Source organism: Lacerta agilis, chromosome 1 (genome assembly GCF_009819535.1).
Source record: "Lacerta agilis isolate rLacAgi1 chromosome 1, rLacAgi1.pri, whole genome shotgun sequence".
Taxonomy (NCBI): Eukaryota; Metazoa; Chordata; class Lepidosauria; order Squamata; family Lacertidae; genus Lacerta; species Lacerta agilis.
Window position 1 is genome coordinate 108,447,150 of NC_046312.1, and position 21,691 is coordinate 108,468,840.

Below are 21,691 nucleotides of genomic sequence, written 5' to 3' on the forward strand. Positions count from 1 at the left end.
GAGGGGAATTGGGCGTGCGCGCCAAAAGGGGCGGCGAGTCGGACAGATCTGATCTTCCTCCCATCTTCGCCCCCCCCCTCTGTTTCTGGAGAGGCCGAGAGAGGGCCGTGGCGCCCGAGGGCTCCCCTCCAGCCCGCTCTCCTCGGCAGACATCCTCGCTCGCTCGAGCCCCGTCCCGCCCTCGCCGCTCCAGGCTTCCCCGCTTCCCTCCCCTCCTCCACTGACGCAGTCCGTGCTGCACCAGATCCTAACATGGCGGCGGCGAGGTGGTGAAGAGCGCGGCGGCGGCGAGAGGAGACTCCGGGCCGAGCGGGCGAGCGCGGCTGCGGGCGGGCGGGTGAGTGAGTGGCTTGAGCGGGGCTCCCCTCCGCCCGAGGGGCCGCGGCGTCGCCGCCGGCGAATATTTAAGGGCCTCGTGTGTGAGGGGGGAAAGGGGAGCAATGGCGCGGGAGGCGAGAGGGCTCGGTCCTCTCTCTCCATTTGAATCTGCCTCGCGAGGGGCGGGCAGGCGGTCGGGCTCCCTCACGGCCGACTCCGCAGAGGGCTCGGCCTGCCCGAGTGTCATCCCCTCAACAAGTCCCCGGGTGGGCCTTTGGGGAAGGCGGGGGGAAGTGGGGAGGCGAGAGGTAGTTTCTCGGCGGGGAATGACTTGAGGGAGAAGCGCGAGGCCTTGAATGTGGAGGGTCCTTTTCCCGCGATTCAATCTCCGGGAGATGCGGAACGGGTTCGGGTGGGAAAACTTGGCAGGCCGCGCGGGAGGCGGTTTCGAGAACCGTTGCAAATAGTAATGAATGAAAGCGGGCGCTCACGTCCCTGTAATTAAGGGGAGGGGGGGCGGAAAGGAAGGTGGCCTGGCCGTTGGCTTTAAAAATAATACCTTAACTAGGGGCAAGAAGTCGCGGGATAAACGTGCACAGGAGCGGGGAGGGATAGGCGAGTAAACTCATGGCCCAAAGGAAGCATTTTGTACACTCCGAAGTGTGATAGAAAGCTACGTAATATTGTTGTACCTGTACTGATTTCTCCCCGCCCCCGCCCCAAAATGTTGTATTCAGGTTGATAGCAGACGGGCTCCAGTAGAAAGCACAAAGTTTAAAAACGAAAAGCAAAAACACCATATGCTATTTGTTGGTGTAGGGGGTCTTTTATTCGAGAACTGTATCACTTTGCTCGTCTGTGTTTGGAAAGAAGTTATGTGCAGCATGACATGTATGCAATGGTAAAATAAAGGAGCAGATTAATGTGCTTTGCTTTCTGAAACTGCATTATGAGATGTTAGGGGAATGGGTCTTTCCAGAAACATCTGTAAGGCTTGCTTTCTCACCAAGTTCCTTTATCAATGGAAGGAAGAAGTGCCCCCCCCCAAATCTTTGTTTGGACTGATGCATTTCAAGTCATTTAAAAGGATCCACAGCCAAGTTTGCAGGTGACTCCCAAATTATAGGATGGTGAAGGCCACAGTAGACTCTCCATATGTGGTGAAGGGGCAGCAAAATGGCAAATGAGTTTCAATGTAAGTGTAAAATCATGCACACTGAGGCAAAAAGGCCTTACTTGAGATATAAGCTGGTGGATGGGATCTTACCGGTAAATGGTTGTGACTAACTGCTATAAGAGATCTTGGGGTAGTGGTGGACAGCTCACTGTAACAGGAAGCAGTGAAAAAAGGTAGGCTGTTGGACATTGTTAGGAAAGGGACTAAAAAATAAAATTTTGTTGCCATAGTGCAGGGGTCGGCAACCTAAGGCCCATGGGCCACAAGCAGCCCACGGGGGTCGTTTAACCGGCCCACGAACTGCCCACTTGGCGAGTCCCGGCACGCTGCGCTAAACTAGCATGGCGCAGGGACTTGCTTCTGCGGTGCCGAAAATCGTGTCTGCACAGATGCCGGAAAATGCACTTGTGCGCGATCCAGCCCACGGAGGGATCTCCGCTGGAGTGAACCGGCCCAGGCAAGGTAAACCTTGCCGACCCCTGCCATAGTGCATATTCCAGCCATAACTGGCATACCATATGCAGTTCTGATTGTACTGTCTCAAAAAGGATGCAATAGCACTGGAACAGATAAAAAAGAGCCATTAAAGGGTCAGAGCATATTCCAATGAGGAAAGGTGTATTTGCACTTTGTTTTTAAGCAACTAAGGGACTGCGATTATATGTCAGTGTCATGCCTTGAAATATTTGGAAGTATTTTAATTGAAATAATTTTCAAGTATAGCTATGCTTTTGTTTGAATAGAAAATATAAGCCTCACTAAATGCATGTTATTTATCTCCCTCCCAGTAAATATTTCAGTTCAACTATTTTTAGCTATTAGAAAAACCTTTCAGATATTTATATCACATGTAAAGTTATCATGACACACTTTTACAATTGTCAACTAACCATGTTAAATCAAGTTTCTCTCAATTTATGGCAATGGAAAACTTTTCAGGAAATTTCTAGGAATATTGTCCAATTCAAAATTTTCTACGAAAACCACATGTCTGCTTGTATAGCTCTGAATATTATGTGCTAAAGATACCTTTCTCCCTTTTTATGCCATATTTCTTGGCTTTCCAGAAGCATCTAGCTGACCACTGTTAAAATCTAGATGGGCTCTCAGTCTGATTCAACAGAGCACTTCTTAAATATTGAAAAATGATGGCTAGCTGCTGAGATTGCCATAGCTCAACAGTAGAAGACTAAAAAATTTCCACCTAACCTAATGATAAAAGAACTTATAGAACTTGGCCATAGCGGGAAAAATAACACAAAATTTGTGTCTTTAAAGATGCAGAGAATCGAGAAAAAAACGCAGCATGCTGGGAGCTTATATCCTATACCTCCAACTCGGATGTACAAAAAGAGATTTGGTTATCCTTATATTTTTGTTTTTAAACAATTATACTGTAACTTACTGGTGATGTTCTGCTCTTGTGTTGTTTGAGGAGCTATTGTTTATTGTGTTACATTGATTACACACACACACACACATATATATATATATGGTGACCTGTGGGAAATCCATTGTTTACAAACTTACCTATCCAAGCCATGTTTACTAGGGAAAGAATCCCACTGATTGCACTGAATACACACTTAGCAACTTAACAACCCAGTCCTATGCATATTCCCTTCTGTGATGTAAGGTAGATTTTGAATGAATACTTTCCTCTCCCCATACTCTTTTCTATAAGCTTATTGACAGGTTCAGTTACAGGTGGGTAGCCGTGTTGGTCTGCCATAGTCAAAACAAAATAAAAAATTATTTCCAGTAGCACCTTAGAGACCAACTAAGTTTGTTCTTGGTATGAGCTTTCGTGTGCATGCACACGAAAGCTCATACCAAGAACAAACTTAGTTGGTCTCTAAGGTGCTACTGGAAATAATTTCTTATTGACAGGTGTGGCACAACTGAAGTCCATGCTGTGAGATGGTGTGATTTATAATACAAACTCCTCTCCCCAGCCCAACAGGATTTATGGAGTGGTGAGGCTACTGCTAAATCAGAGCTTTCCATGTTGGCGACACACTTGTTAGACATGCATCATTTCGCAACTATAATTCAGTTTTACTAGCAAACCAGAGGTTAAACAAACCCCTTTCCAGCCCTGGGAGCGCAGGGTTCATTCACGCGACACACTGCAGCCAACACACTAACATGCTGTCACACACACTTTGGAAAGTTCTGTGCTAAATGTACAGCCCAACAACTACAATGACCAGGGCACAAGGTGGATTGGACAAGCAGATTCCTGGGCCAGATTAGAGCTGGTGCAGTGATTGGTCTCAGTGTGGGACTTTCCTCTAGTTGCTGTTTCAGGGCTTTCCACCTGCTGTCAGTGGCACTGCACACTTGGTGGACAAAGGGGGAGCTCTATGCCTCTGGTGGGCAGCAGGGGGCTGACAGAGGGGCACCTCTGCCCAGTCCAAACCTCCCCACCACCACCACCACTCAGCACAGCTCTGCCTTGATAAGGTTTTCCATTTCACCTCTAGGGAAAAGGTAGGAGTGCCACATGCTGCAACTCCTTGCTGCTGATCATCCTATAGGCTTCTCAGAGATGGGAGTGTTAGTCCGAAAGACAAAACAGTTTGTTGAAGCAACATCTGCCTTGTGCTTTCAAATGGTTGTTAAAGTAGTAGACATATTTCTGCAAGAACATCCTTTCGTCTAAGTTCCTTCCATCTGTCACTCTTAGCAAAGTTGCTAGCAATGCTTAGGTTAGTATTTCTGAATGGGGAACTCATAGTCATGACTGCTTTTCTTTATTGTGAAGAACACTGAGAACATCTGGAATCCCTTGCAGAATTTGACTTCTCAGCATGTTGGATCCATTTATGCAAACACAAATATGCAAACATGAATAATAAATTACAGCTATCATGAGATTGGTGCGTTTTGTTTCCCACAGTGAACAATCAACTACCAAGGGGCGTTAGTTCGTATTTGTTCCCTTATCTACAATAAAACATTGAGACAACAATCCCTAATAGCAAAGTCATAACATCTTCCATATAATAGTCTCATAAAACAAAAACTCACTGTATGAAAACCAGTCCATGGCTTTCAGTTTCAAAGGAACAAACTTTCTAGCACTCCTGGCTAAGGGATAAATTTTGAAAATGTAGTATCTAATTGTTTGGCTCTAATCAATCCTTTGGTAATCAGAGAGGAAGAGATATGAGTGTTCTACACACTTCTCTGTCCTCCCCTGGCTTATACTGTCCCTTGTCTGCTCAGTACCACAATTTACAAAAAAGAAATTTCAGTGTGGCAGTTGGATTCAGTTGTGTATATCAAGTAAATTGTCTGAAAATGTCAGTTGCAAAATTTATTCTAGACCTTGGATTTCCTTCATACAATATTTGTGTATTTCATGGAGAGGGCTCCTAGGTTCAAGGTTTTTAGAGAAATCTAAATTTGAACATTAATCCTTTAAAAAGCAACAACACTGAGCAGTGTTTTCAGAGAATGCTTGTATCTTAAGATCATGTAGTTAACTGTAATTGTCTAGAAATTACTGTATTGTTAAAGAAGGGTCACAGTTTTCCCTATGTCTTGGAGGAACTTTGAGGGTACTATGCTACTAGGGCTTAGTAAGGCGGTGTAAGTGGTGATTTTTCTAATGCTAGTTGTATACACACCAAAGCAGAAAAAAGTGGTTTGTAATTCTGAGATAAAGTGGAGAGCCTGCAAAGTTGGCATTGTGCAACTGCCATGTGATCAGCCTAGGAAGTGAGAGAAAGAGGAACAAGGAATGTAGATGGCATGAACCACTGCACTCTGGCAGTAATATAATTCTTAAGAGACTGCCATTTTCCTTATTCTGGCAACCCTTGTATTATTTGTCCTGTGTATCGTTTATTAAATTTGTATACTGCCCTATAAGCGTAGTTCTCAGCAGTTCACAACATAAAATTACAATATAAGAAACACAAAATACATAATAAAAATAAGAACAGAAACAAACCAATAATCCCCCCTTCGACAACACATTTAAAAGGGCATTGGATATCAATCAGCCAAAGGCCTGGTTAAAGAGGAATGTTTTCGCCTGGTGCCTATAGGTGTATAATGAAGGTGTCAGTTGAATGTTCCTAGGGAGAGCATTCCACAAATGGGAAGCCACTGCAGAAAAGGCCCATGCTCGTTTTGCTACCCTCTGGACCATCTCTGTCATGCATTTTAGTAGTGGAAAGTGGCTGGTATACCTACTCTTAGATGCTTCTATCAAGGTGTCAAGACCAATTTTTCTCCTAATTTCTGGTTTCCTTGCATTATAACTTTAAAAAGTAAAAATCTTCAGGAAGTGTAAATTGATGAACGGACTAATGAAAAACCAAAATAAAATGTAAGAAGGGCACATTTGTGTTCATGGTCTGTAGCTAGTTTGTATTTCAAATTCCCGTACAGTAACCTGCTTTTAAAAACTTTTCCTGTTTTGCATTTTCCAAAGGACATATAAGCATCAATGTTCAGCCAGTATCAAGTTACTTGTCCACACTGGAAATTCCTTAGCTTCTGTGTTCTTCTGCCCTCAGATATTTTGGCAAATAATACTATGCCAAATAGAGCTTGTCATGCCATATGGTGACATAAAAACAGTTAAAGGAGGGGCATGACACCTATATTGGGCAGGTAATCTTTGGTCTTTTCATATTTAAGTGTCCTGAGAAACTGGGTTTGCAAACCAGGATGTGCTCTCTAACACCAGTTAAATGAGGGAGGAGGAGCATTCAAGCCTGTTGCTTGTTCCTGTTCCAGAAAAACCTATAATTTGTAGGACCAGAACCACTGACATCTGAACCAGCCCATAGTTTTATAGACCTTAATTTAAGTAAGGTCTTTGTGCTTAATACTGTTTAATAAGATGGCTGACATCATCATGATATGACATGTTATATTGTTTTATGTTCCATTATCAGTTTCCCTTTTGCATTATACCTGAGTTAAGTAGTAAATAACTTTCTGAACATTACTGTGAGTCTGCAGTATGAAGCCTATGCTGGACCCACCTCTGCAAGGATGGACCCTTCCAAATAGCATAGGCAAGCTAGGAAGTTTGGTAGGGTCTCAGTCTTTGTGGCTGGATTCTGAATCATAGATCCTAATGCCTTCTCCTGCACCTGCTTTGCATTGCATAATTTTATCAACTCTTGAGAGCTATGAATGCAGGCAAGAGAAAGAAGGGAAGACCAAATTACGGGAGATCACGGGCTATGAGGCTGGCCTTGTAGCATCTATCGCTAGTTTAATAACTATAGTTAAAACTTTGTAGTTGCTCCAGTGGTTTGAAGGTGCAGCTGTTCACATTGGGTGTAGACTCGGATTGTATTGATAATGATGTGGGGTAGAAGTTTCAAATGTTATATTGATTTAAAAACTATCCTCTATTTATGAAAGTGCATTGTTTCATAACAGTAATTACCGTAGTATGATAAAGAACAGCCAAATTGGGCGTTTTCAACACAGTATTGCAATTTTTCAGATGTATATACATATATAATAAAGCACTTTAACATGCTTTATTGAATCCCCCCCAAACAAAATATTTCCAATAAACCGGAAAACATTGGTATATTTATACAGCATGTAAAACTTAAGATGGTTTACTAATATTTTTTGTTTACTAAGTAAACATACAAACATAGTAACTCAGATCCCAGTCAGTTCAGGCTATTGGAAACATTTAATGGAAAATCAAATTGCTAGAAACAGATGGCTACTCTCTCTCATTCTGTCTCCCATCTATTAGAATACTGTATCTGCCATGCAGTGTTTCTGATCGCATTGGTGCTGGCTTGGTGGAGAGGGATACATTTCTGCAATAAGTAGCTAAGAATGACTTGGAGGAGACAAGGAGGCACCAAGTGTTTATTTGCTGCCCCATCCCTACTCTTTTCCTTCATCCTTCTACTTGTAAATTATCCCCAGCATGAACTTTGGAGTTGAGAGCCACTTGGTTTCAGCTTGCCCTATGTTGTCATGTCTGCCATATTCCGTAGCCTACCATTCCAAAGTCCTTGAGAGCAATCACAGTACATATACTTGTGTTCATCACTGTCATTGTTTGCATAGCTTTATCTCTACATGGAAAAGGGAGGGGACTACTTTCTTCCCTATTTTTTTTATCGTTGGTTAGAGTTTCATATTTGAAGTTTTTGTTTTAAAAGTCTTCAAATTTAATAAAACTCGCTTCTTTGTTAACAGTCTTCAAAATTTGAAGCCATGGGAGTGAAAAGCCAGAGACCTCGTTGCTTTTTTGACATAGCCATCAACAACACACCTGGTAAGTGAGATGCTTCTGGCCTAAACCCTATAACACACAGCTATGTCCAGTTGAAACAAGTGTGTCTTAAGCACAATGACATTACTTTATTGATGACTTATTCATTCATTCTTTCTTTTTCTTTTAGCTGGCTGAGTTGTCTTTGAGCTGTTTTCAGATGTTTGCCCAAAGACATGTGAGAACTTTCGCTGCCTTTGTACAGGTTTGTATATTTCCTCACTTGAATAATTTGTTATGTAGCCCAAATTGAATTGTTATTGGTTCCTCCAAATGGTATACCAAGAAAATCCTGGTTAAAAAATATGACATGAATGACTTTGATGTTCGTCTCTTTGTGTACTAAAAAGGAAGATACATTTTCATACACAATTTTGTATATTTTGGTATAAATTCATATATGCAGAATTAATTAATCCATCATAGTTCTACAAATTTTGGCTGGCTTTCATAGCCAGCCCAAATTTATGATCACTACTGACTTGGCTCATAATCATGCACTGAGCTTTGGAGGCACTGAAAAATCAGTGAAACTTCCCAGTGCTTTCTAAGTGCTTCTCAAGCTTAGTGCCAGGATAGGGAGAATTGCTGCCTTCTTCCAAGCCTAAAGATGGGCAGGGGTTATATGTGTCAGTCTTCACTTTATGATTTATTGACTCTTGCCATCCATGAACTTGAGTGTAAAGTAACACAGCCTGACATAGTACATTGATGAGGATGGTGAAGTTGGAATTGAAGACTGTTTTCTACCTTTGGGGGTTTGAACTGCTGCACTGGACACACAAGTAGATCATACTCAAGGTACCACCAGATACAGAAATGGACAGGGCTCCTATAGCTTCAGCAGTTGTATAGAAGAGGGGATTTTGTCAGGTGTGGTTTATGCAAGGATGCAAAAAAGTACCTACCACAATTCCCCACATTGCACAGTCGTTAAAGCTTGTGAGGAGCAGGTGGAAGTCCTGTTGCAAAAGCAGACATCCTTATGCTGACAGGACCATGACATAGTGCTACTTTGGATGCAACCCATAGTATTTATTTTCAGTGTCCTTATGATTTGAGTTAAATGTAGTAAATAAGGGGGTTCCTGTTTGTTGGTACTATATTGCAACATTTTTTTCTTTTATACTCTTCAACAAGTAGAAAGTCCAAGTCAGATAGATCAAGAGCTGATTTCCAGTTGTACTTCTGTTGTACCTGAGGGGTTCTCCATTAAAAGCTAATCGGTTAACTTTCCTCCCCCCCCCCCCCCCCGCAGGTGAAAAAGGTACAGGAAAATCAACTCAGAAGCCATTACATTACAAGAGTTGTTTGTTTCACAGAGTTGTAAAAGATTTTATGATCCAAGGAGGTGACTTCAGTGAAGGTATGGCATTGGCTAAATGATATCAAATAGTAGTTTGCTGAGTATACAAATGTGTATGAAGTTATTATTTGAATGGTCATGCTCTCTTCCTCCTGAATAAAACACTTGATATTGCAGCTTCTGTGTCAGGAAAGAATCTGGTTTGCATGTCACTTAGCTTGTCTTCAGCTATGATTTAATGGTTAATGTGTCCTATCTCCCCTGCTGGCACATGGCCCCCTCCCCCATGTTTCGTCCAGGCTGTGGTTTGTGTTTTTCAGATGAACCACAGTCTGTGTTCAGATGACACAGCAATACTTAGCATGACTTGTTTGATTTATTTGGATGTCATACATAGGTTGGGTATGGGGAGGAAGAAGCCACAAGAGGGCCACATTCACGAATAAATCATGGTTTTAAGATAAGCTGTGGCTGTCAGTGAGATGCACATGCATCTGACAGGACTATTAAATGGAAATGTGTTTTCCATTCACATTTTCGTAATTTCTTGAATCCAAGTGCTTTTATAATGAACATGACTAAAATAATAATGCGAATTCATTTTCTTAAAAACAACTACATTTACTAACAGAAATATAAAGAAAATGTGGAATAGCCTCATTCTGCTTCATGAAAGTCTAAAGATATGTGTAGCTCCATCAAAATTTAGGTTCCCTTTAGTAACAATTTTTTTCCTGTGATAGCTTTAACTTTGAACTTATATGATATGCAATTGTTATTTTTCTGATTGGCTCTGGAGCCAGTCACAGACCTACCCTATACCTGTGATGAATCTGTTTTAACTGTTTCTTAATTCTGAATTTTAAATGGTTATAACCCACCCTGGAACCTGATGGGTCTTGTAGGACAGGTAGTTGTTGATATTGTTGTTATTAAATTTAAAGGAAACTCAAGACACACTTGAAATGGGAGAAGATAGTATGCAAATTTGCAATAGAGTTTTCTTGTCTCAACTAGTAGGATATGATGTAACCCTCTTTGACTGGCTCCAATCACTCATCAGTAAAGAATCCCTAATGGTAAGATCCCATCGTCCCATTCTCATTTGTAATAACATTTTTCTTTTAATACAAGGAAATGGGAGAGGAGGAGAATCAATTTATGGTGGCTTTTTTGAAGGTAAGCATAGTCTTTTATCAGGTTAGCCTGCAACTCCCAGTCATAATCATTGGTTTAAGATATGTATATTGGGCAAATTACATTTTTTGGCCCCAAAACTGCTGGCAAATTTATTTATTACAGGTCACAGAGTGCCCTATCCTAGGGATTCAGAGTGCTGTTGTAACATTTTCAGGAATTATAATTATTATTACAATTCCCTGTCTTACATCTCCTCTTCTACCCAAATTGATCTCCTCTTATTTCTATTGAGGTGGTAGTTCTCTTATTAAGAAGCTTGATAACTCTGTATCTCATATTCATCTAATTTCTCTTCCCCTTTACCCACCCTTCACCATCTCATTGATGGTGACTAATGAAAACAAACCTCCGTTCAATCTTACTTACACTTCATTATCCTAAAAGAGAAAATAGAACATCATCCCAGTCATCAGACTGATCTTTAAGATGACTGGACAGTCTGGCTGAGAGATTAATGCTAAGTAGCAGTTGGCCCAAGCAGGCTAGTGAATGGGGTCTTACACTTTGCCTTTGCAAGGTAGCTGTTTGTTGATGCTTACTGGCCAACCAGTTCAATTTATGATTTAGAAAACTTGAATTGTGTGGACAATGAAAATACTTTTATTTCAAGTTTTCACGAGGATCAAGCTATTATGGTTCAGAGCTCTTATAAGCAAGTCTATTGCACAAGACTGCATTTGCACAAATAAATAGAATTTCTGTGACGTTTAGTTTTTAATTTCAAAATTGCCCACCTTGTACATAGGTGTTTTTAAGTTTGTTTTTGTCTGTTTATTACAAGCTTTCTTTCCCCACATTGTTGCTGTCACTTTTTACACTTTTATAAATGACATGCAGTCAGCTCTTTTGCACAATAACACACTGGTTTGCTGGTGCTAATTGGAATGAATTTAAAATGCACTGGTCTTACTAAGCAGCTGTACTGAATATCAAGAGACAGCTTCACTTATACATTTATATCTTATATAATGGTATTGACTCGACATATAGTTGAGTCTAAATGTAAATAGTATTTACATTTTTGTGCATTAGACTGAGAATTATACTGTATACCTCTGTCTTTATTTTTATCTATTTGAATGCTGTTTGGCACTACAATGATGCATTTGTGCAGTTTGACAATCCTAATTTAAAATTCTAAAGAAATGCCAATGCAAGGTCATACTTGGAATTTTGAAGTAATTGGAACGCTTTCTCTAGATGAAAGCTTTGCTGTAAAGCACAACAAAGAATTTCTCCTTTCAATGGCCAACAGAGGGAAAGATACAAATGGTTCACAGTTTTTTATGTAAGTATCATGCAGCTCCACTGTGTTTCTTCAGCATTGGGATGATAGTCCTTACAGTTTACATTTCAGAACTTGGAACAGGTGAAACAGCCAACTCCTTTTCCATTTAGAAAGCATGACTACTTTTTAAAGATATCAAACTTAACTTGCTCTTAAATGTTTATTGGAGATAGCAAATAAAAGATTATATGGGATAACTTTGACTATTTAGCCCTGCTATGTTTAGAATCAGGATTAACTTGGGAGTAGTTATCACTATCTCCTAACATATGGGAACACCTGGTACTTTACCAATATATAAGCTAAGAGGTGTGGGCCTAATCATTGCCTGGATGGTAGACTATTGGCAGTTGGAATGTACTCTGCCGTGTGCTTTCTTGATGAAAAGCCGAACATGAGTTTATAGTCATGACTTCTGTATGTATCCAGTGGCTGTTGCAGAATATATGTAGGCTGTAAGTGGTAGTATTTGTTTAGTACGAGGTTTTTAAATCTGTCAGAGCAAGCTATGTTTTAGTTACACCAAGCCTTACTGAAGAGTAATAAAGGGCCAGTTCATATGCTACTCTTAACACCAAGGTGCTGTATGTGGTTGAATAAGAAACAGGCTTGTGATTTGTATGCTCTATTCTCTGCCTCTCTGTGTGGATAGAAGGTAGCATATCCCTGATTTACACATCAGTGTCTGCCCATAGTGTGGAGGAAGGAAGGGTGCATGTAGACTTGAGCCCTACACTCTCCTCAGTCCAGGAGTGAAATAGTTTCTGCACAGAATTGCTCAGACAGCAGAAAGAGACAAGTCTTTGCAGTGAAAATATTAAATATTTTTTTCTTCGATAAACTTCCATCAGAGTCAACCTCGGGTTTACCAGATTCAGTTAAATGGAGTTGTAGGTAGGGTGACATATTGGGGACTGTACCTTCAGAAATGTTGTCTTTCTCTGCCCTCCTCTGCCTGCCTGCAGTTCCTTGTTTTTCCTTTTTGCCTTGTCATCCTTTTTCTGTGCCACCTTATTTGGCCAGATACTTGCTTTTAGAGGAATAGTTATAAACATTGACTTATTAGTATAGTTCTTATAAACTAAGTTACCTTTACTGAAATAAATGTATACTCAAAACATTCATTTGTTTGATCATAAATAAAATTTATGTATTAGGGGTATAATTTCAACAACACACCTGGAGGATCATACTTCTGAAGGTTGGCAGCATGTCCTCTCGGGGTTGTTGTTGTTTTGGTGGGAGGAGGCTAAATTTTAAGCAAGGTGATGAACTTGTGTGTAAACTGTATGACTTCTGGCTACAAGTGAGGGCTCACATCACTGGATGTTTCTCCTTGCAAAATATTCCTTTCAAAAAGAAAACTAGATGATAAACAAAAGGGTTCTAGTTAGCTATTTTCCTGACATATAATTTTGTATGTGGGGAGATTTGTTTTTTATGCAGGAACATCTGGGCATATTTTTGTTTTGTTTTTTATTTCACAACATTTATATACTGCTCGTTTGTAATAAAACCTCAGTGTTCCCATCTTTGGTATCACACTACAGTGGTATCTTGATTTACAACCTTAATCCGTTCCGGAAGTCCAGTCTTAAACCAAAGCATGCTTTCCCATAGAAAGTAATGGAAAATGGATTAATCCGTTCCAGACGATGAAAAGCAACCTCTAAAATAGCAATTTCGCATGAATTTTACTATCTAACGAGACCATTGATCCATAAAATGAAACAATAATCAATGTACTGTACTAGACAGTATTGTAGATGATAAAAATGAAAAATAAATTTTTTTCTTACCTGCACTGACGGTAGTCATTGTTTGGATGAGGGGCTTTTATCCATTTCCTCAGTCAAGTCAATCAATCAATCAATCATACAACGAGAAACAATCCACAGACACAAAAATGAAAAAGCCACACAAAGAAAAACGCAAAAAATAGCAAAAACAAAAGCACCAAGTATCACCTCAAAACACTGCAATCGGAAACGGAAAGCTTTAATTACCATGGGGGGGGGGCTCAGATAAGAGGTGCAAGGGCAGAAGTGGGAGGAGAAAGGCTTAAATTACAATCGGGGGACTCAGATGAACGGCAAAAGGGAAGACGTGGGAGGAAAAAAGGCCTGATCCGGGCAGCGCCAGCAGTGAGGCCTAGCCCCGCAGTATGGCGCCGCTTAGAGAGGCAGCCTCCCGCAGCCGGGACCCGTCGTATACCAAAAGAAAAAAAATTGCAACCCAGAGCACTCATTTCCGGGATGTAATTGGTCGTAATCCAAAATGGTTGTATACTAGGCTGTTCGTAAACCGAGGTACCACTGTAGTGAGAATTGGCCGAAACATGAAGTGAAAGTTTGCAACTTCGTAATGCATCGATATTTGAACTACAGTTTAATGCCTCCTGAATCTGCTTATATCTTCTCATATATGGCTTAATACAACAAGTTTACCTCCATAATACTAATACTATATTTTGTCATTCTTTCCCTTGATGTAATCAAAAGAACAACCAAACCTACCCCTCATCTCGATGGGTAAGTGCCCTTGTATCTTACTTGTATTTGGAAAAGTTAATTGGATAGCTACTTATAAATTTCAGTGTGACATAGATCTCAGTCAGCTTTTAAAATTAAGCTTTAATCATTTAGGCTTCATGTTGTGTTTGGACAAGTAATCTCGGGTCAAGATGTTGTAAGAGAAATAGAAAACCAGAAAACAGATGCATCTAGTAAACCTTATGCTGAAGTACGAATACTAAGTTGTGGTGAATTAATCCAAAAATCCAAAGGTAAGAGTGAAATGTTTTTAAAGATTGTCTCTTTTTTATGTAAGATCTAACTCATATGATTGGTAAATGAAAATCTCAGTTCTGTAAATTGTTGTCATTGAAGTAGTAGTAACAAAGAGCATATTAAATAAATAACAAGTGGAGCTTGAAGCAAAATGTTGCAGTCGGCCTCCATGCCCAAAGATGCATGTTCTTCATCAGAGCTGCATATAACAAGCTATGCCCTCTTTCAGAATGCTTAGGTTGTTAAAAACTAAAGAAGGCGAAACATTCCCCCCCCCTTTCCCAAGCATTCGGAATTCTGCGGCTCCTGGAGATCACTGAACATGTTAGGAGCTTTTTTTCTTTGCTTTTTATGTGAATTTGCTAACATCTATATATTTCTGAACACCTACAGAGCCCCTTCTGTACGTAGAAGCCACCATCATCTGTGTGCAGCTCTGGTTTGCTTCAAAACTGATAGGCACCTATTTTGCTGTTGGAGGGAGCAAATGGGACCTGCAACAAAATTTGTCTCCCCATGAAGGAAAAAATGCCTTCCCAGGGGATTATAGCTCTGATTTCCTCTTGAGAGTTAGAAGGTTTTCTTAGGAGATCTTCCTTATTGTCTTCTTCCCTCGTCCACGCCTCTCACTTGGCTCTCACTTCTCCATCATTGGCTTTTCACCACTTGTTCTCTTGCCCAGCTCCATTACAGAGTAGAAGTTTGGTTTTCTGTGGCCAACTCTGTTCCATCCTTACAGAGATTTATGCACATTAGGAAATAGGGGCCTTGAAATCACCTATCCAAACAACGGGATGGTTATTTGTGCCCTCCTTACGTATGTGTTCTCTTGCTCCAATTCCTCTATCTTCCTCCTTCCCCTACTGTGCTCCTTTCCCACTCTTAGCAAGTCACTTCTGATGCTTTCAGGCTGATAGATGACATTTTGAAGCCTTCAGCCTGCTTCTTTCAATATATCCAGCCAACTCTATTCTCTTTTCCCTTGCTTTTCCAACCATGGCGCCTGAGTAGGCTTAGTCCTCATTTGGCTGGTTTGTTTACTCAGCAGAATTGGAGGAGTTCCTCCAAGCATTCAGATAGCTCCCTCTTTTTCCGCTGTGATAATTGTGAGCTGAGCGAGTTCCTGCTCCTCACCCAGCTTCTATGCTTTAGTGGGCCTCTTGCTTGGTGACCCCAGGGAAGACCAAGAACAAAGACCAAAAAATGTTGCCTGAATAAAGTTGGGGAGACTCTTCTCACTGTGCCACCTGCGAGTGTAGCTCATTCTGTAACAACATGGGATAGTCCCTTCTTTATAATGGTACCCCAGCTGTGGCCTTCCCTCCTGCTGGATGTGTGGGTAGTCACAACATAAATGGAATTCTAACCCACAGTGAAAACATACCTGTTCTCCTAAGCTTTTGAAGGTTTTGTTTGGTAACTGCTTGTGTATTGCTTTAATTTAAAGCCAAGAAAGAAGAGAAGAAAAGACGCAAGTCATCATCCTCATCCAGCGATTCTGAAAGTTCAAGTGATTCAAAATCTTCTTCTGATTCATCATCTGACTCTGAAAGTGCTTCTGGGGAAAAAACAAAGAAAAAGAAAAAGAAGCACAAAAAAAATTCCAAGAAGCATAAGAAAGAGAAAAAGAAGAAGAAGAAGAGCAAGAAGAGGTACATGCAGGCGGGTTTGGGGGAGAGATTTATTTTTGAGACTTGAAAAAACAACAACACCTACCTTCCTATGCTACAGTTAGATGAAAATGGCTCAGAAGAATCAGTAGTGCATTCTTCCATGTCATTTTCATGTCTTACAAAAATAATATAGTTCTTTGTTAATCTCCAGCATGCTCTCCATCAAAATAAAAATTCTTGCATATCTGTACAGGTGCAGTTTAGAATGAAATCTGAAATAATTTAGTTTTAATGGGTTTATGAATTTTTTTACAGTGGAACGAATCTGCCCAACATTAGCTCACCCCATACGATGTTTGTTGACACAACATTGGATTACAAACAACAGGCAACCAGGATGTTTTATTTTGTTCGTTTATTCTTTTCGAGAACTTTAACTTTTTATTGTTTATATAGTCCTGTCAAAAATACTTATACATTTATCCAGCACTTCCTTTAGAAAGCTCAGAGCCTATCTTGCCTACAGTTTCATGTGCTCTCTAATCCAGGCACTAATATCCATGTTTCCTTAGCTTCATCATTGCTACAGAATTAAGTATTTCCAGGAAACAATAATCTTTTCCCTTTGTAAGCAGTTTTTTCCCTTTGGTGGTGGGGTATTTTTTCTATCTGGCATGCCAGATTCTTACCTCTGCACCATGTTTTTAATAATACTAATAATTTATTATTTATACCCCACCCATCTTGCTGGGTTTCCCCAACCACTCTGGGAGGCTTCCAACAAAGTATTAAAAATACAATAAAACAAGCCTTTAGCCTGCTTCTTTCAATATAGGTGGTGTTGTGCTATGAAGCCCTGACTGAGGAATTCAAAGAGCAGCACGAGGCTGTTTGAAAGCCCTTTTGCAAACAACCCCACACTGCTATTTATACCTCCGATTTTTGGAGATTTAAAGCAGGGCAGGACTGTTTGCAAAAGGGCTTGTAGGGAACAACTGGTGAACAGAGAGCACAGTCTTGCTGGCTGCAGGGGTATGCTCTGGGAGCACAGAGAACATGTTGGCAAAACAGATCCCAGCAGGATTGAATCCCACCCATCACCTGACAGAACCTATTCATGTCAGCTGATGGACAGGTGGACATGGTTTGAGGAAGCTAGCTTTGTGGGCCAACCTCCTGGGGGGGGGGGGGTCAGACTTGGCCTGTAGGCCAGAGGTTCCCTACCTCTGCTGTAGCTTAGGTTCAACCATGCAGGCATGGCTAGATGGGTGAGGTGCTGCCACAGAGTCAGTCTCCTGACTGTGACATTTCCTTTTCTTTGTTTTGCTACAGGTATTTGGGGAAGGGATTTAGCTTAAAGAAGCGATATATTTTGAATATAAACCTGGTGCAAAAAGATTTTTGCCTTTGAAGTCTCAACTTTATTTTATTTTGGCAAAACACATATTAAAATATTAAATATCTTTGTTTCATCTTCCAACAATAGTTTCTTAAAAATAGTGCATTTGAAGTTCCTGTTTTGGCATGTGCGAATTACAAAAGAAACATATGTAACATTTAAAATAGATGCATATAATTTTTGTTATCTTGTCAATGAAGCTCAGCCAGTGAAAGTGAAACAGAAAATCCTGAATCACAGCCACTTTCCACAGTCCGTCCTGAAGAGATTCCTCCTGTACCAGAAAACAGATTCCTTATGAGAAAAAGTCCTCCTAAAGTGGATGAAAAGGAAAAAGAGACCAAGAGCAGAGAGAAGGAAAGGGAGAGGTAAAGTTGTACTTGATCATAACTGCAGACTTATGAGTAAGCCCCAAGCTGTGGTCCATGTGAATTACCTTGATGTTGACTTCGGTTATTTACTACGTGCTGGCACTTTTACACATGCTTAACTGCAATGGGATGTATTACTGGGTAAATGAATTCTGCAAGAAAAAAAGACAGTAATCTTCCCAGGCCTACTACCAATGATTTCGGTGAGATTTCCTTAGGATGGAGGTGTTTTGAAATAATTATTGGTAAGGTTTGGGTGGTGCAGGAAGAGTAATCTGTTACACCATGTCTCTTCAATTGGTAGATTACCTCAGTTGGCTTTTACCCACTGTCTTCAAAATCCTCACTGTTGAGCCTTTGAATCTTTTGGCATGAAGCAAATATTTAGCAGACTGTTTGTGCAAACGTACAGTTTGATAGAGCTTCAGAAATACACAATAATAGGAGAAATGATGAATCATCTTTAGAACCATCCCAGAACTACAGTGAAGTCTTTTTCCTCCTTTCTAGTAACCCATCAAACTGTCAATCAACATATCAGAGAAGGCTATTAGTGACTAGATCTGGACGAAAAATTAAAGGAAGAGGACCACGGGTATGTCCTTTGTTGTGATTTATTCTGTGCATTTTGACAGCTTTTACCCTGTAATACAGTGATCTTGTTCCATAATAACATTTGAGTAACTGTTCCTTTTTATGGATGCACTGAAGAGGTTTTGGAGAGAGTCATTTCGGGGGTGAATGGCAGAGTTGTGTAGGATATCTATCACTATGTCTCCCACAAACACTAGATTCTACCAACCCTGAATGCTGCTACTAGTTATTTAATGAAAGAGTGAGTTTTTGCAAGCTTTTGTTTTGAATTCCAGTCAGCTGCCCACCAGCTCAACAGCATTTTAAGACGAGCAGGTCTTAGACACATAGAGTACAGTGTCTTTTGTCAGTTTTGACTTAGATATATTACTTAAGGGCTCCTCTGCTTTCTTTTATCTGAAAGAATTACTCTTGCATTCCTTTGCTCCTCTCTATGCAGTATTCATTTTCTGAGGTTATTTGCACCTATGTGGGTAACAGCAGATCTGTTCCACTGAATAGTGTAGGCTATTCTAGTAAGCACAGGCCTAAATTTGCTCCAGGCCTGGCTTAAGAACATTTACAATCTCATGATTTATTGTTGGGATTGAATGATAGAAGCCTGGTGTAGCCAAAATTATGTAATTCTCAGAGTGACTGTTTTGCTTTTAGATATTTAAACTTTTTCTTTTGGTAAAGTAATTTGTTTTTAGCATACCGGTACACATTTTTTATCTAATTTTTTTCTGTTTTTAAAGCGCTACCGAACACCTTCAAGATCCAGGTCACGAGATCGTTTTAGGCGCAGTGAGACTCCACCACACTGGAGACAAGAAATGCAAAGAGCTCAAAGAATGAGAATATCAAGCGGAGAAAGATGGATAAAGGGAGATAAGTAAGAAGTAGTCATAGAATTTGCATTACTTTTTTACTTTTACATACATCTTTTCCAGTTTCAGTGTGTATACAATAGAGCATATACTAAGTACAAGCCACTCCCTGTTTATTCAGGGGTTGTGCTCCAAGGCATGCGAGTGGGACATGCATAAGCCCGCCCATTCCGCCCCACCCCTTTTTGTTGCCGAAAACGGTAATGGACATGCATGACTTGAACATGCACAAATTACAGTAAGTTACTTTTTCACCTTGAATTTCCTTCAGTTTGTAGCCAGCAGATATATGTGCAACAACTATAAAGAATAATTGTGTTTGTAACGCAGATTCAGCTTCAGTCACTGATTTGGCATTTCCTCCTTTTACTTTTCTAGTTCTCACCTTTTCATATCAAAATGCAGAAATATATTTGGTATGTTTTCCCTAGGGGTGAAGTTAATGAGAACAAGAAGGATGCTGCAAATCAGAAAAGCCCAGGAAGAGGAAAAGAAAGGAAAGCATCTGACCACAGGCAAATTTCTGAGAGCCCTAATAGGAGGGGAGGAAAAGAAAAGAAACCAAAAGACCACAAATCTAGTAGTAAAGACAGAGAGACAAGGAGGAATTCTGAGGAGGACAAAGACAAGCATAACAAAAGCAAAGCCAAAAAAAGGGCTCGATCCAAAAGTCAGAGCAAAAGCAAAGAGGTGTCAAAAAGTAAGGAGAGGGACTCAAAACACAGCAAACATGAAGAAAAGAAAGTGAAGTCAGGAAGCAAAGAGAGGGAGTATGAGAAAGAGAAAGACAAAGAGAAAGAGAAATCCAATGATTTTCGAGGAAGAGAAAGGAGCAGAAGTAAAGATAAAAATAAAAGGGGTGGGTCTAAAACTAATGGTCAGAATCATACTAAAAGTAAAGATACGGAAAAGCATACAAGGTCAAAGAGCAGAGAACGTGAACCATCTAAAAGCAAACGCAGCTCAAATAGTAAGACCAGAGAGCGAAGCAAAAGTGGAGACAGAGGGAAAAGAACCAGGTCCCGAAGTAAAGAACGGGACCGCAGCAGAAGTAAAGATTATTCAAAACACAAAGATAGAGAAGTAAAAAGAAGGGGAAGATCAAGAAGTAGAGACAGAAAAGGCACACCAGAAAGATCTAAAGGCAAAGAAAACAAAAGGAGGAAGGAGTCGCAGAGCTCTGAAAGGGAGAAAAGTCGAAGTAAGGACCGGCATAGGAATCAAGAGCACAGAAGTTCTCACAAAAAAGATGGTGCTGAAAAAAGAAGGCGTTCTAAAAGCCGTGACAGTAGTAGCTCAGAGACCAATAAGAGCAAAAAGTCCAGTAGAGATCAGGATAGGAGTCCTGATTCAAAGAAAAGACGAAGCAGCAAGGACAGGGAATCGAAAAGATCATCTTCGCGCAGGAGTAAGGAAAAGGAAAAAGACAGGTCCCGGTCCTCAAAAGAAAAAGAGGTCAACCAAAAATCTAAGAATCAGGAGCGAGATCGTGCCCGTGGTAAAGATAAAAAATCTGATCATGAATCAAGTGCTGGGACTGATGAAGACAGACATGGATAATTTGATGAACTTGATGTTTCCATTCTGCCTCCAGGTTCTAGAGACATGTTGGGGAACATTTTTTTTTTTTTAATGTGGACTTCTGTTTGGTCTTTTGATAATCCACAGCCTGGATCATTTGTACTGCTAAAGTTTTAATAAACTTGAAATGGAAAAACAAGTTTTATGTGTAATATGGTGTGCTGTGTTTTAATATTTCAGAGTTTATGTATCCTGCTTCTGTGTTATCAGAAGGAAACATTGTATTGCATTTACATTTTAATTTAGATGACTCACTACAAAGAAACTGGTTGGGCTGAAAATAAATTAAATTTATTTTAACCAGTAGAAATCTGCCTACTCATGTCTCAGAGAATTGCTGTTACGTTCATGTTAATAAATAATATTATGTTAACATTACAGGACTATAATAAGGAGACAGCTAGTGTATAATAGAGATGTGGAAGGAGGAAGGATATTCTGCAATTTGAAATGAAGGTATTGGTTTGCCCAAAATGTTATATTGCTGTTGCCATTAAGAAAAAACCCCACCATAAATCCCTTTGGTCTTTGGAACAACCATTTATTATGGATGAAATATTTTCAGCAGAAGCAGTTCTTTCCGAAATGGTAATCTTTATATGCTTCTGGGTAACCTTCATTTACTTCTGATTCAGACTTCCCTGTAGCAGTGCATTTTGTATGCTGTGTTACTGTATTATGTCTCTTGTAGAAGATTGAATTCTGCATGCTTTGTCTGAAGGGGAAAACATTCTTCTAGATAGGAAGTCACGAGTGCAACTGTATTTATAAGTACGATTCCCAGTTTTCTAACTCTCCAGTAGCCATTTTGTCCTGTTAATGATAGTTTGTTGGGACCCAGCATTTGTTCTGGACGTTGTGTATAGTACATCCTCAGTAGCTTGGATGTGTAAGTTTAAAATGTGCACT

General features: G+C 40.2%; 1 protein-coding gene across 2 annotated transcripts; it reads left to right on the forward strand.

Moving 5' to 3' along the window:
* Window positions 1-76: 76 nt before the first annotated feature.
* Window positions 77-20,934, forward strand: PPIG (peptidylprolyl isomerase G). Of its 2 annotated transcripts, none has more exons than XM_033166712.1 (13): window positions 77-337; window positions 7,697-7,775; window positions 7,903-7,977; window positions 9,031-9,138; window positions 10,213-10,257; window positions 11,479-11,566; window positions 14,068-14,097; window positions 14,212-14,351; window positions 15,803-16,007; window positions 17,568-17,735; window positions 18,249-18,333; window positions 19,070-19,206; window positions 19,633-20,934. In XM_033166712.1, the coding sequence occupies exons 4-13, from the start codon at window positions 9,111-9,113 to the stop codon at window positions 20,759-20,761; spliced, it is 2,055 nt and encodes a 684-aa protein (XP_033022603.1). In that variant the 5' UTR covers window positions 77-337; window positions 7,697-7,775; window positions 7,903-7,977; window positions 9,031-9,110; the 3' UTR covers window positions 20,762-20,934. The 2 variants fall into 2 exon arrangements, with proteins under 2 accessions (XP_033022603.1, XP_033022611.1); XM_033166720.1 differs by lacking the exon at window positions 77-337 and adding an exon at window positions 4,130-4,206.
* Window positions 20,935-21,691: the final 757 nt, after the last annotated feature.